The 13,649-nt window shown below is 37.4% G+C and overlaps 1 protein-coding gene across 1 annotated transcript in view; it reads right to left on the bottom strand.

The window, feature by feature from the left end:
- The window catches only part of LOC127630245 (protein turtle homolog B-like), a 113,929-nt gene that overhangs the window by 31,069 nt on the left and 69,211 nt on the right, over positions 1–13,649 (bottom strand). The window contains 2 exon segments of the mRNA XM_052107722.1: positions 3,954–4,071; positions 10,638–10,789. Coding sequence (XP_051963682.1) covers positions 3,954–4,071; positions 10,638–10,789 — 270 coding nt within the window.

Genomic DNA, 13,649 nt, shown 5'->3' with positions numbered 1-13,649 from the left:
ATTTAATACAAATATTGGTTTTTAAAATCAGTGATATAGGCCTTGAAAGCATTTGGTATAATGGTTTTATAACTAAAGCATTCAATTCCAGGTAATGCATAGAGCATCAGTTAACACATTTCACGTACGTCTCCAAGTAAAGGATGTTTTGTGATCATATGTGTCTTATATATTATCGTATATTCAGTGTATTTCCCGGTAAAGTCTGCATGTGTGCTTTGTAATCACACATTCTCTGTATCTGCCAGCAAAGGCTGCATGTTAGTGTGCTGCTCTGTATTCACGGCCATGCTCCACTGCCATAAATCTGACTGCAGTGAAAACCACAAAGTCAGTGACAGGCAGCTTGCTCATGTTTGCTGTCATACTGTCATATACACAGTCCATGGATAATAAACGGAACCACTTCATCATTCACCACTAACACTGAAGCTAAATGGGGAGAGACTATGGTATTAGAACCAGGTGAAGACTTGGAGCGAATGAGGATTATTCTGTATGCATATGAATGAAACAGACATGTACATACTCATCACACAGATTCAAATCACGTCAGTGATCTAGATAGGAGACCAGACAGGCAGATCTTTTTTCAGATGCCATATGTGGCCAGATCTGCAGCATGTAGACATCTAAACTGTGGTGAAAAGACTGGTAATTCTGGCCACCAGCATATGTTGTATATTGGATACTGGTCCATGGAAAGATTTTTAAAAGATAATTTTGTCAATGTTTGGGAGTACATTGGCATATAGATGACATCAGAGCTAATGAATATGGACTAAAAGTAAAAAAACTCCAATTTTGATTTTAAAGGGTTTTAAAATAGCAACTTTGTCTCAGTTGCTCCTAAAATTCTTGAGGAGGAATGAAAAGTGAAACAAGGACAAATGTTTGACAAACATTTGCTGACAAACAAGAGTATATAGCTATACATCCAAGCTAATTTGGTCTTGAAAGAATTTGATGAGAAATGTTTGAATTCATTGCAGACACTGGTCTCTTGGTAAAAATGTGCACAGTTAGTGATATTGTGGAGATCTCTTCTAAATCCCTAGAGGAGACTCATCAGATATAACTAGGGCGTTTTTCTCCACTTGTTCTCCATTTAATCTAATTGCTGCCTAGGATAAATAACTGAGATTTTAAAGAAATCTAATTTGGGATTTTTCTTTCACGTGGCTTACCAGACGAATCAGCACTTAACCAGCACTAACTTCTAGCCTGACCAGCATGGAAATTGCAAGCAGATCTTTTCAGAGGTATGTGAATCATCACTGTTGGCAATATCTACAGTATGAAATATACAGATATTATAGAAGATCCTTATCTGAACTACAGGTGAATAAATAAACAGGCCACTCCTGTGATGGAGTGTGTACTACACTCGAGAGGTAACCGTAAACCTGCCGTATATCACCTCGATCGCTTTGAGCAGGGCTGTAAACAGCTTCTACTGGAAGGCTCCATTAGAGACTGAGTGACAGGAAGTGATCTATGCAGATGGAAAGGACTAAGCATATTGACTGCTGCAGATGTGCTGAGATTGACGAGACGTAAAGGCCAGACTTTGACAACACTGATGTGTCCACACACGGATTCACTGAAAGAGACTAATTAACCAGAGAGCAATGAGGGTCTTCGCATCTTTTTAACATAGTATTGACGGAGCGCATTGCTCACAGTAGCGAGCAAAAGAACACAAATGTACCGTAAAGGACACTCGTCGGATTCTTTTGATCACTTTTGGAGGTTATCTTTATGTGCAATAGATGTGTTTGCTTTTTGTATATATCTTTGCTGAGAAAGAAAATCAATGGATATGTGCTAGCAACATAGACATTACAATTAGTGTAAAACCAATATATCGGCAAGGTGGATTAATCAGACAATTGTCATTTTTGAGTTTATTAGCATCAGCTAACATTAAACTGCATTGTATGAAGGCTTATACAGTGGCCATAAAAAGTATTGACACTTAGGCCACAGTTAAAAATGTATGAATGTCTTTGCAAATTTGCAAACCAAGTGGTATTTGTTTTAAAGAAATATAGAACAAACTGATTTTCAATCATTTAACATAAAAAAAGACAATGGAAGTATTGTTAAAAATGTATGAACTACATCTGTGATTGCTCTGCTAGGCAAACTATGTCAACTTGAATCCAATAGAATTCACTTTGGGACCAGTTGGAGCATCGTTTGTTTGCAAATGCCAGTTGGTTTGATCTTTTGTTCTGATCTACACAATTCAATTCATACACATTTAAGGGTGACTTCTGTGTCCAAAAGTGTCCAAATACAGTGGCAAGAAAAAGTATGTGAACCCTTTGGAATTAGCTGGTTTTCTATATTAATTGGTCAGAAAATGTAATCACATCTTCATCAAAGTCACAAGTATAGAAAAACACAATGTAACATCACACAAACCATTATAATCTCTCATGTCTTTATTTAACGCATCCCTTTAAACCTTCAGAGTGATGTGGAAAAAGTAAATAAACCTTTGTATTTAATAACTCCTTTGGCAGCAATAAGCTCAACCAAACGTTTCTGGTAGCTGCGGATTAGATCTGCACAATGTTCAGAAGGATTTTTGGACAAATTTTCCTTACAGAACTGCTCCAGCTAAGCCATATTCTTAAAATGTCTGGTGTGAACGGTTCTCTTGAGATCATCCCACAGCATCTCTATTGGGTTAAGGACAGGGCTCTGACTGGGCCACTCCAAAAGTTGTATTTTCTTTTTTTTTGCCATTTAGTAGTGAATTTATTTCAATGTTTAGGGTCATCATCCTGCTGCATCACCCAAATTCTACTGAGCTTCAGCTGGCGCAAAGCCACCCTGACATTATCCTGTAGGATATCTTGATAAACTTGGGAATTTATTTTTCCCTCGATGATGGCAAGCATTCCAAGCCACAAAGCAGCCCCAAATTATGATGCTCCCTCCACAGTACTTCACCTTTGAGATAAAGTTTTCATGTTGGTATGCAGTGCCCTTTTCATGCCATAAGTAGTGCTGCATGTTCTTGTCAAACAATAAATCTTAGTTTCATCAGTTCACAAAACATTTTCCCAGAAATATTGTGGAGTGTCAAGGTGGTCTTTGGCAAACTTCAGGCATGCAGCAATGTTTTTGTTGGACAGCAGCAGCTTCCTTTATGGTGTCCTGCTATTGACACCATGCTTGTTTAATGTTTTCCATATAGTAGACTCATGAACAGAGAGTATTTAGCTGGACGGCCACTTCTAGGGAGAGTAGCCACAGTAGTAAATCATCTCCATTTATAGACAATTTGTCTAACTGTGGACAGATGAATATCTAAGCTCTTTGAGATAACTTTGAAACTATTTCCAGCTTAATGCAAAGCAATAATTCTTGATTGTAGGTCTTCTGAGATCTCTTTTTTGTGAGGCATGGTCCCCGTCAGCAGATTCTTCTTGTGAATAGCAAACTCAAAATATTTGGGTGCTTTTTATAAGTCAAATTATCTCGTTTCATAAATATGATGCCAGATTTGCCAATTCAGGACAATAATTGGCTTTTGTAGATTTCATTAGCCTAGGGGTTTGCATACTTGTTCCAACCTACACTGTAAATGTTTGAATGATGTATTCAATATGTACAAGAACAATACAATAATTTGTGTGTTATTGGTTAAAACAGACTGTGTTTGTTTACTGTTGTAAATTAGATGAAGATCAAACCAGATTTTAAGACAAATTTATAATTTATGTATATAATTTATACATAAATTATAAATAATTACAAAGGATTCACATATTTTTTCTTGCCTCTGTACTTTTTGATGCCACTGTATTTCGGCCATAGGCCACCCTGCTCTTATTATATAATGGCATTAGTTATTGAAAATCAGTCAACCACTAATTACAATCCAGAAAATACAAACATAAATTGCTCTATGGTTTACACTGTGCCCATGTTCTTACCTTGCACCAGCAGGCGGGTGGTGTGCATCGCCTCCCCCTGGTCACTGTGGGCACGGCAGCTGTAGGCCCCCCGGTCCTCCCTCGTGATGGCCTGCACTGTCAAACTACCATCACTCACCTTCAGAAACAGCACAAAACACCCATTAAAGACATCATATTTAATAACAGCTATTAGAACTGCTGACAGAACTGACGATAGAATCAGTGCACTAAATGGTGTTGACTGAACATGACGTTAATATGCAGCGAGTTATCAACATGATTACATCTGTGTTAATCTAACTCTGTTGGCGCAGCGGATGGCACAGCGGAGGAATAATGTCTAGGCCTAGATTAATATAAATACATTTCTATGTTTTATATTAAGGACATTTTTTTTTACTTTGGTACAATAAACAATTGTGGTAGTTTTCATTTGGGTTGTGAAGCAGTTGAGAAGCAGTTGACCATGAATTCATTAAAACATATTTTGTGTTCCATATAATTCTGAAAGCCATTTCGGTTTGGAACGACATGAGGGTGAGAAATTCATGACATAATACTTATTTATGCATGGACTATCCCTTTAATTTCCACTTTTGGTGGGCCACTTGATATAAATAAAACCCTCCTCGGTTTAAAGGGATAGTTCACCCAAAATGAAAATTCTCTCATAATTTACTGACCCTCATGCCATCTCAGATGAGTATGACTTTCTTTCTTCTGCAGAACACAAACAAAGATTTTTAGAAGAAACTCTGTAGGTCCTCACAATGCAAGTAGATGGTGACCAGAACTCAGAAGGTCCAAAAAAGTGGAAGTCACTTCCACACGAAAATTTGTGAAGTGAAGTGTAGATTTAATGTGAAAAAGGACTTGTATATTGATCTGTTTCTCACCAACACCTAAAATATAACTTCTGAAGACATGGATTACAATAAACACTGCAGTCATTTGGATTACTTTTATGCTGCTTTTATGTCCTTTTTGGATATTTAAAATTCTGGTCACCATTCACTTGCATTGTATGGACTTACAGAGCTGAGATATTCTTCTAAAAATCTTCATATGTGTTCAGCAGAAGAAAGAAAGAAGGTGAGTGTATGATGAGAGAATTTTAATTTTTGGGTGAACTATTCCTTTAAAAGTATGCATGATACCAAACACTGCGCAGGTGATGTCATCCATTGTATAGATTGTTTACGTTTTCAAAAAGGGGTGGGTCAGGTTTTATTCCCTGCACTTCGACTTCACTTTAGCCAGAGGAGACTGGCATGATTGTTCCTTCCACACAATATACCAAGGTGTGTCAAGTCATCTCGATTGACACAATCATGGCCTGTTCCATCACCATCCCGTTGCTGACAGACACGTCACACAGGTGACAAAGATGAGAGCAGGTAAATAACACTCTCAGACATTGTGTGTGTGCGTGCATGCCGAGCTGTATTCAAACACACACTGCTGTAGAAGAGGTCAAAAGTGTGAGAAAAACACTTGGCACGTCCAGACGAGACATCTGTGTTCTTGTTCTGTGGTGTGTGTATTCCTTCACCAAATTCCTCCTTTTCTACGGCTTCTAGTCATGGTAGCAGGGAATCTAATAGAGGACCACCAGCATCCTCACCACTGTTCTTAAAGGTGAGGTCATGACATGCTGCTTTTGAGTAAATACAGCGGAATCAAGATTAATCACAGCACAAGGCTAACTTTTCTAAATGTGATGTGGAATTGCTCAGCCCTCTGCCAGCATTCTCATTCGCTGCAACATAGAAGTCAAGCAGGAAAGTTTCTGTGGATGGATGGTCAGGGATTAAAGTCAATGTGAAAGTTCAAAATGGGCCATTTAGTTTCTTAATGCATGTTCCTTTGACATCAGATACATAACATTAAGCTTTGGAGGCATTACTGTATTTTACACATTTGTGCATATAATGTGTCCAAAACTGCTTGTTCACTCATTCACTATACTCTACAAAGCAAATGTCATATGAAATGAAAATGAGGGAATTCAATACATAGACTGTACATCATGTATGTTGTTTCATACACGCTGTATCCTTAATTCCATAGGGGGAATGATTTTTAGCGATAAATATAAACCTTTACAGGTGTGAGCAAAGTTGTTAATTGACGGTATATGCTTCTGCTGATGGCATCAGTCTGCGTTATTTCAGTTTTATTTCCTTAAAATGGCTTTTAATGGCAGAACATGATCCTAAGGGGAAAATCCACCAATCAGGGAATTACAGCAAAACAAATCGCACTAAAAGAGCTCTGCAGCAACCACCCACTCCCATGATGCACTGTGAATGACGCAATCAAGTCTCCCTACACTGTCAAACTACTTATATAATTCAATGCATCTGAATGTTTTGCAATATACTTTAAATTAGTGCTGTCAGTCAATTCAAATTTTTTAATTGCGATTAATCTCATATTTTTTCATAGGTAATCTTGATTAATTGCAGATTTTTTAAGTGCTGAAATTTGACTCTATATATAATATCTATACTCTTTTCCTGTCAAAATGGATCTATTTTCCTTCTTAGGAAAGAAAACAAAAACACTATGTGACAATAACTTCTGCAGTATAAAGATAGAAATGCACTAAAATAGCAACAATTCAAGTAACAACACTACGAAGGATTTTAGGAAATCCATATGAAAAAATAATTGATGGCTGAGAAAGTGGACAGACTCTGTTGAGCTCTATTGGATAATTTTAGTCAACAGCCAAATAGCTATTTCAGCATTGGTTTAGGAAACTTTCATTCAGGTCTGACTCCATTCTAGTATGGAATGTCCGCTTTCTCGATACAATACATTTCTGATGAATAAAATCCCATCCAACGTTTTTTCTCATTGAATATCATGCTTCATTCATACATTTCATTACATTACAGAGAAAAAGGGATTGCAATTCACATTGATTTAAAACATAAGTGGTTCACAGGCTTTCATCTCCATGGCTCAGCCGTCAAGCAAACAAGCTTGCAACACATCTCAAACATGACCATTTGGGAATATGCTCCAGCACTGTGGAGTGAAGGAGAATAAGAGAGTCCACAGGGTTAGAGAATAACCTTGCTAAGAGCGGTAAAGAAGGAAAAACAATAGCCAGCCATCACTTCCTGTTCATCTCTCACCGCTGAGTAACACTAGCAGCCAGAGTACGGCAAATGATCCTCAAACAAGGCTTTTTGTGTAGATTACTTGCGCTAAATTACTATTTATAATACATTTAAATATGAATTAACATGTACATCTGTTAGCGTTTCTGTGACAACAGAAAGTTGTGTGATACTGAATGAGGAGGAAATATAAATATTTTGAATTTGAGTTGAAAGCCAACAACTTTATAGGAAAAGTGATTTAGAAAGTAACGTAAAAGTAAAATAATTAGTAATGTGATACATTTTAAAGTAATCATTAAAGTAATCGAATGACATATGTAATCAGTCATTTGTAGTGTATTACTTATTTTGAGTAACTTACCCAACTTACCCAACACTGCATATTATCATCACACTCTACATAATTTTACAGAATTACAAATTGATCGGAAATGACAATAAAATATTATGTTCACAAGAGATGTTTACCTAGATTTTTCTAGATTGTCAAATTTTTGACATTGCATGCCTCATTTTTAATCTCAAGCATGATCTTTAGTGAAACTTTCGTTCTATTTGGAACTCCTTGGTACCCAAGTACACAAGATACTTTTGATAAAACTTTATAGAAAAATTGTTGGTCATAATGGAAGTGAAGCCCCAACTGAGGGCTAAAAATGTATTTATAAAACATGTTTAGATCCAAATCTAAATTCTGATTGGATGTGTTGTGTTCAAAAACATTGTAAAATTATAAAAAAATTTACCGCACATTCTATATTCGACACGTTTTAATGCACCAAATTGCTATATTACTGGCAACCGCAAAGAGCCTACAATTAAAAAAATTAACTATATTACTATATATACTATTTTTCTAACTATAACTATTAACTATATTATAGTATTTTGATATTAATGAATACAAATTTTAACTGTTTTTTTGAACATTGTTGTCTTTTGTCATATCGCAATTCAATTTAGAAAAAGCATTAGAAAGAAGGTAAGACAAAGTAAAAAGCTTCCAAAACAGTTTAAATGTGTCCATATACCAAAAAATTAAATAAAAAAGTTGTTATTTCTGTTATTTTTATTAAATATACAAATAAATAAATGAATCAACCCCTGGGACATAAAAATGCCTGTAGTTGAAGAGCCAGCCATGAACGTTAGGATGTAAGAGACAGAAGTGGCTACACTGCGTCTCTTGTCTTGTATTTGTCTGTTTCCTCAGGGGTAGCTCCTCTGATGTGCTGAGAGGCAATGCCTACTGGAGCCAGACTGACTGCCTTTGCTGTCAAATCCTGCATCCACCCTCACAGACTGAATGCAGCGTAAGGTGGAAACACGCTTGTCAGTTTTTCCCTGTTCCACTGCAGGCATGTGTTCTTCATCTGTCAGACCCCCAATGCGGGCTGCGACTGACAGAGCCTTTAGATACAAATAGGTTGTGATGATTCATGCATCCTCTCCAAAAAGAAAAAAGAGACAGTACAATTCACTGAGGACCAAATTTATGCTTCGACTAAATTCAAGCTTGCTATATTTGGAGACGAAATTACATCTTCAATTTACACATCGTCCAAAAAAAGTTAAGACTTTACTCTGCAAAGCAGAAGCCCTACATCAACACTGTCCAGAAGCGCTGCCGACTTCTCTGGGCTCGGTCTCATCTTAGAAGGAAAGTAGAACAGTGTAACTGTGTTTTTTGTTCCAAAGAGTCCACATTTCAAAGTTTTTGAAAAACACAGCCGTCGTTTTATCCGAGCCAAAGAGGAAAAGGACTATCCAAAAGCCAGTGTCTGTATGGGCCAGGGGTGTGTCAGTGCCCAATGCATGGGTAACTCACACATCTGTGAGAACACCATGAATGCAGACAGATGTGTAAAACATTTTGAAGCAAAATATGCTTCCATCCAGCACCATCTTTTCCAGGGATGTCCAGATTACAAGTGCATGGCTGTGTAACCAGAGAGTGTGAGTGCTAGATTGGCATGCCTGCAGTCTTGACCTGTCTACAAATGAAAATGTGTGGCGCATTATGAAGCACACCACACGGCAACAAAGACCCCGTACTATTGTGCAGCTAACAGGGTTGGGGAGTAATGGAATACATGTAACGGGAATACGGATTTCAAATACAAATTCCACTACAATTACAATTTAAATAGTTGGTAATTAGAATACAGAAGAAATATAAATAAACCTTGTGTAAAGGGTCAGCTTTAAGCTAAGCCAAAATGCTATTTCTAGCCATTTTACATGTTACCAGACACAATCATATATTTATTTTAAGATAATTCACTTCAGATCATAATTTTTTTTTCCCTAGTAAGATCTTTGATATTAGGGCAACAATCTTATTCTTGATAATAATTTTTTTTATTGCTTTCCTGTAAAAATATCTAAAAATCCTTAAAACAAGATAAATTTGATGTATCTTGTTTTAGAAACAACACTGCATGAATGTACTTTTATCTTGTGTATTTTGTCTTATTTTGAGTTTTTATGGTCAAAACAAGTGAAAAAAATCTACCAGTACTGAAGAAGTAATCCAAAGTATTTAGAATACGTTACTGACCTTGAGTAATCTAACGGAATGCATTACAAATGACATTTTACAGCATGTATTCTGTAATCTGTAGTGGAATACTTTTCAAAAGTAACCCTCCCAACCCTGGCAGCTAAAGAATTCATAATGGATGAATAGCGGAAAATTCCACTTTCAAAACTTAACAAATGGATGTCTTCAGAGTCCAAATGCTTAATAATAATTATTAGAACAAATGGTGATATTTCACAGTGGACAACACTCTGCAAACTGTCCCAATTTATTTGGAGCATGTTGCAATCATCTGATTTGAAATTACTGTACATTTGAAAAGAAATCTATGAAATGCACATGTTAAAACATCATATAATGTGTAGTTGTAATGCTTTCAATATATCAAATGGTGAATTTCAAGTTCATGTTAAATCATAATGCATTAACTAATTTAAACAACTTCTTATGTTGTAATATACTGCATATGTAGAAATTAAGTGGTAATTAACCAAGATTAATTAATTCTGTAAATTAATTATTCATTGTTCGTTTGTTAATTAATAACTTAATATATACAACCTGATTGTAAAGTGCTACCACATTGTTTTATTCCGATTATCATTAATAACAAAATAACTATTTAATAAATATCGGTGTCTTTTATCACACTGCTGTTGCATGCATTCAGGGCTGTTTCTGACCAATTTGGTGCCCTAGGCGAGGTCCCTATTGGCACCCATGACCAGAGTGGATTACGTGGCGGTGGTTTCCTCTTCTGGTTGCACCGTAGCTGGCTGCCTAGTTTGCCTATGCCTAGAAAAGGCCCTGCCTGCATTATATAAAAGCAGTAAGCCACTCAAGTCTGTATGTTACAGTGATTTTTCTATGGATAAGCTTTGCATTGTGCATCAAAACACCCCTTACCTATGGGAAAATCACTTTAACACACTGCCTCTCATGGCTTATTGCTTTAATTCACTGGGGCAGAGCGCAGCACACTTGAATTAAAACAGGACAGTGAATTTGCACGCAGAACACACATACCATGAATTTCTTGTTGCTGGTCAGCTGATCCCCCTCTCTCAGCCAGGTGACCACTGGCTTGGGGTTTCCAAAGGCAGTGCAGGTCAGAGTAATGCTGCTACCCTCCCTAGCCTCCACGTACTGCGGTGGCGTGTCTGTGAACGTTGGGGGCGCTGAGGGAGAAACAAGAAATAGAAGTTGAGTTTAGTGTCTTTCATATTTAAGGGATAGTTCAGCCAAAATGTAATTCCTGTCACCATTTACTCAACCTCATGTTGTTCTGAACCGTATGAGTTTAGATGTTAGGCATAATGTTAGACACACTCACGATTTACTTTCCTTTTTCCATGCAATGGAAGTGAAAGTTAAATGTTAAACCTTGACTGAGGCTGTTAGTCCCTTACCTTCTGCCTAACATCTCCTTTTGTTTTTCCCTGAAGAATGTCAGTCATATGGGTTTGGAACATGAGGGTGATGAGTAAATGATGACAGAATTTAAATTTTTAGGAGGAACTGTCCCTTTAGTACTCTCCTATGCTTGGGAGCCTATAGGGAACATGTAAGATTCTAAGTAGAGTGGTGCAGTCAAAGAGCAAGAGCTACAGTACCAGCATTTCTGCATCAGAGGGACAGCAGTCTGCCTGTCACTATCATCCAGAACATCAACACAAAATGTCAAGGAAAATACACAATTGCACAAAACTCCATGAACTGAAATCAATGAGTCCACAGTTGAGAATACTGCCATAGTAACACTGTGTTTAAAAGCATAGTAACAGTGTTTGCTGTTGTGGGGGGAAATCTGCAGTATGGATTCAGATATGTAAAATGTGTTCAACGGAGCTGTGATTACTAATAAAAGAATTATCAAATTCTTAAGAAAATTTGAGTGGTTCTTGTCCATGCAAAACTTGCCACCACCAAGCTAGGGTGTTGTATGTGGTTTCTAGGTGCCATTGCTAAGTGGTTACTAGGGAGTTCTGGGTTATTGCTAGTTGGTTGCTTACAGGCAAGTGGGCCCCACCGCCAAGTCTCAATTACCCTATTTTCACCGAATGGTGCTTATTCTTGAGCCAGAGGCTGTGCTCGGCTTGTTCTCGACCAGTAGAATCTGGAGCCTATCGCAAACTGACCTGCTTTCCCACTGACTTCAGAAATGAACAGTGATGTAACGGGTTACATGGCTATGTGGTAGTTTTATGTGACTACCTAACCTGCCCACAAACAAACATTGTCTACAGCTTTTACTCCTGTTTATGCGGACATTTTTAAACATACAGAGCAATACAATCACATTGCTCAACAAGATTGCCAGAGACTGCATTTATACTCAAGACAACTGGCAAAATAGTTACATTATTTTATATGATCTTTTCTATTTGGCTTAACTAGCTAAGCATTTTAAAGGGGTCATGAAAAGGAGAATATCATTTTCCTTGATATTTAGACATATAAGAGGTAACTGTACAGTAAAAACATACTGTACAGCCCACAACACGCATCATTGTCGCCCACTGGTGCGCAGTTCGTAAACAGAGAGAGAGCAGGATAGACAGGCCTAGGGCAGCCTAATAACCTTTCCTGAACACCAAAGGGGACCCACGTTCACTGTTCTGAATGATTTTTGTTAACTTGCAGTAGACAGACATCTTCGACTGTTGTCATGCATGCTTTTAAAAGATGCTGTGTTGAGTTATAACTCTGAAAAGGAGACCCAATTCTATTTCAATCAGCTGCTGTGTCTTACTGTTTTGAGCTCAAACATGTCCTGGACACTTTCTTTTGCCCATCTGCGCTATTTTAATTGTTGGTGTATGTAAACATGCACTAGATTGACATTTATGACCGTTTTGATGCATTTCCAGTGATGTGCGCATCAGTGCAGGATGATACTGAGTGCGCCTCATGTGGATGTGTCTTCAGGGCATTTCAGTGTGGATTGTATATTTATTCAGCTCATAAAAGCTTGGACTGCTTTTGAACCAGTCATAATACGATTCAGGATTTGCGAAGGAACTGTTAATGTAAAAGTACATCTTGCTACAGATGGTATCTAGGCCAAATTGTTATTGTTCAGAAAAATGTATTTGCAACATCCCAGAAACCAGCCCTGGAACCATGTATATGATATGTATATGATACCCATTAGACATGGCTTGGCTCCTTCCTTTAATGTAAGTCTATGGTATTTTTTAGGTGCAAAACTTTCCGCCAACATGCTAGGGTTTTCTGGGTGGTTGCTAAGTAGTCTCTTACTTGCACAAGTCAAAAAGGCCCATCCCCAAATCTCAATGGTACCTGCATATGGCTCTATGGGATTTTTGCTTGTAATGCAAGGGGCAAGGGATGTGTAGAGCTTTGTGAATAATGGGCATTTTAATTAAGCGGAAATGTACATAGGTTTCTATGAAACTCTGCGGCCTCAGATTCTGTGCAGGCATAGTAATAATCTATGATATGTACTCGAATGCTCCGATGTAAATTAAGTGATAACATGGGTATAAAATCCTTAGGAATATATATATATATGGTCTACTTTCAGAAATGAAATCCTATGCATGTGGATAACAGTTTCCTCGCTACGAGTTGCCTCTGCTATCAGCATCACACACACCTGGCGCAAAACAACGCAAGCAATTAATACCTCTGAACATCTTTCCATCTGTGCCTCCCAGCTTTTTTATCCACACACTACAATCTGTAGCAGACAAAACACAAGGGAGAACATTTTATAGCCCAAAACATCTCGCTAAGGTCAGCGCAAATCTCAAAAATATATAAAAAAGTATTTCTTCTTTCTTTCTTTTTTAACACTTCTATCTCTATTTCCCTAGTATTGCTCTTCAATAAATACTTGAAGCTTTCACAATTAAATTGCTAAGTTTTAACCCAAGTTCGATTCTACCCCCTCACCCCACTAGTTTCTTTTCACATTGTACTTTTGTTTTTTAAACCACAGTACATTTGCAACATCACTGCAAGTACCAACAAATGTACTAGCAGTAGTTGTTTACCACTACCAAGGGAATAACT

This window comes from Xyrauchen texanus, chromosome 36 (assembly GCF_025860055.1).
Source record: "Xyrauchen texanus isolate HMW12.3.18 chromosome 36, RBS_HiC_50CHRs, whole genome shotgun sequence".
In the NCBI taxonomy this organism is placed as follows: domain Eukaryota; kingdom Metazoa; phylum Chordata; class Actinopteri; order Cypriniformes; family Catostomidae; genus Xyrauchen; species Xyrauchen texanus.
This window is presented reverse-complemented; position numbering and strand designations above follow the sequence as displayed.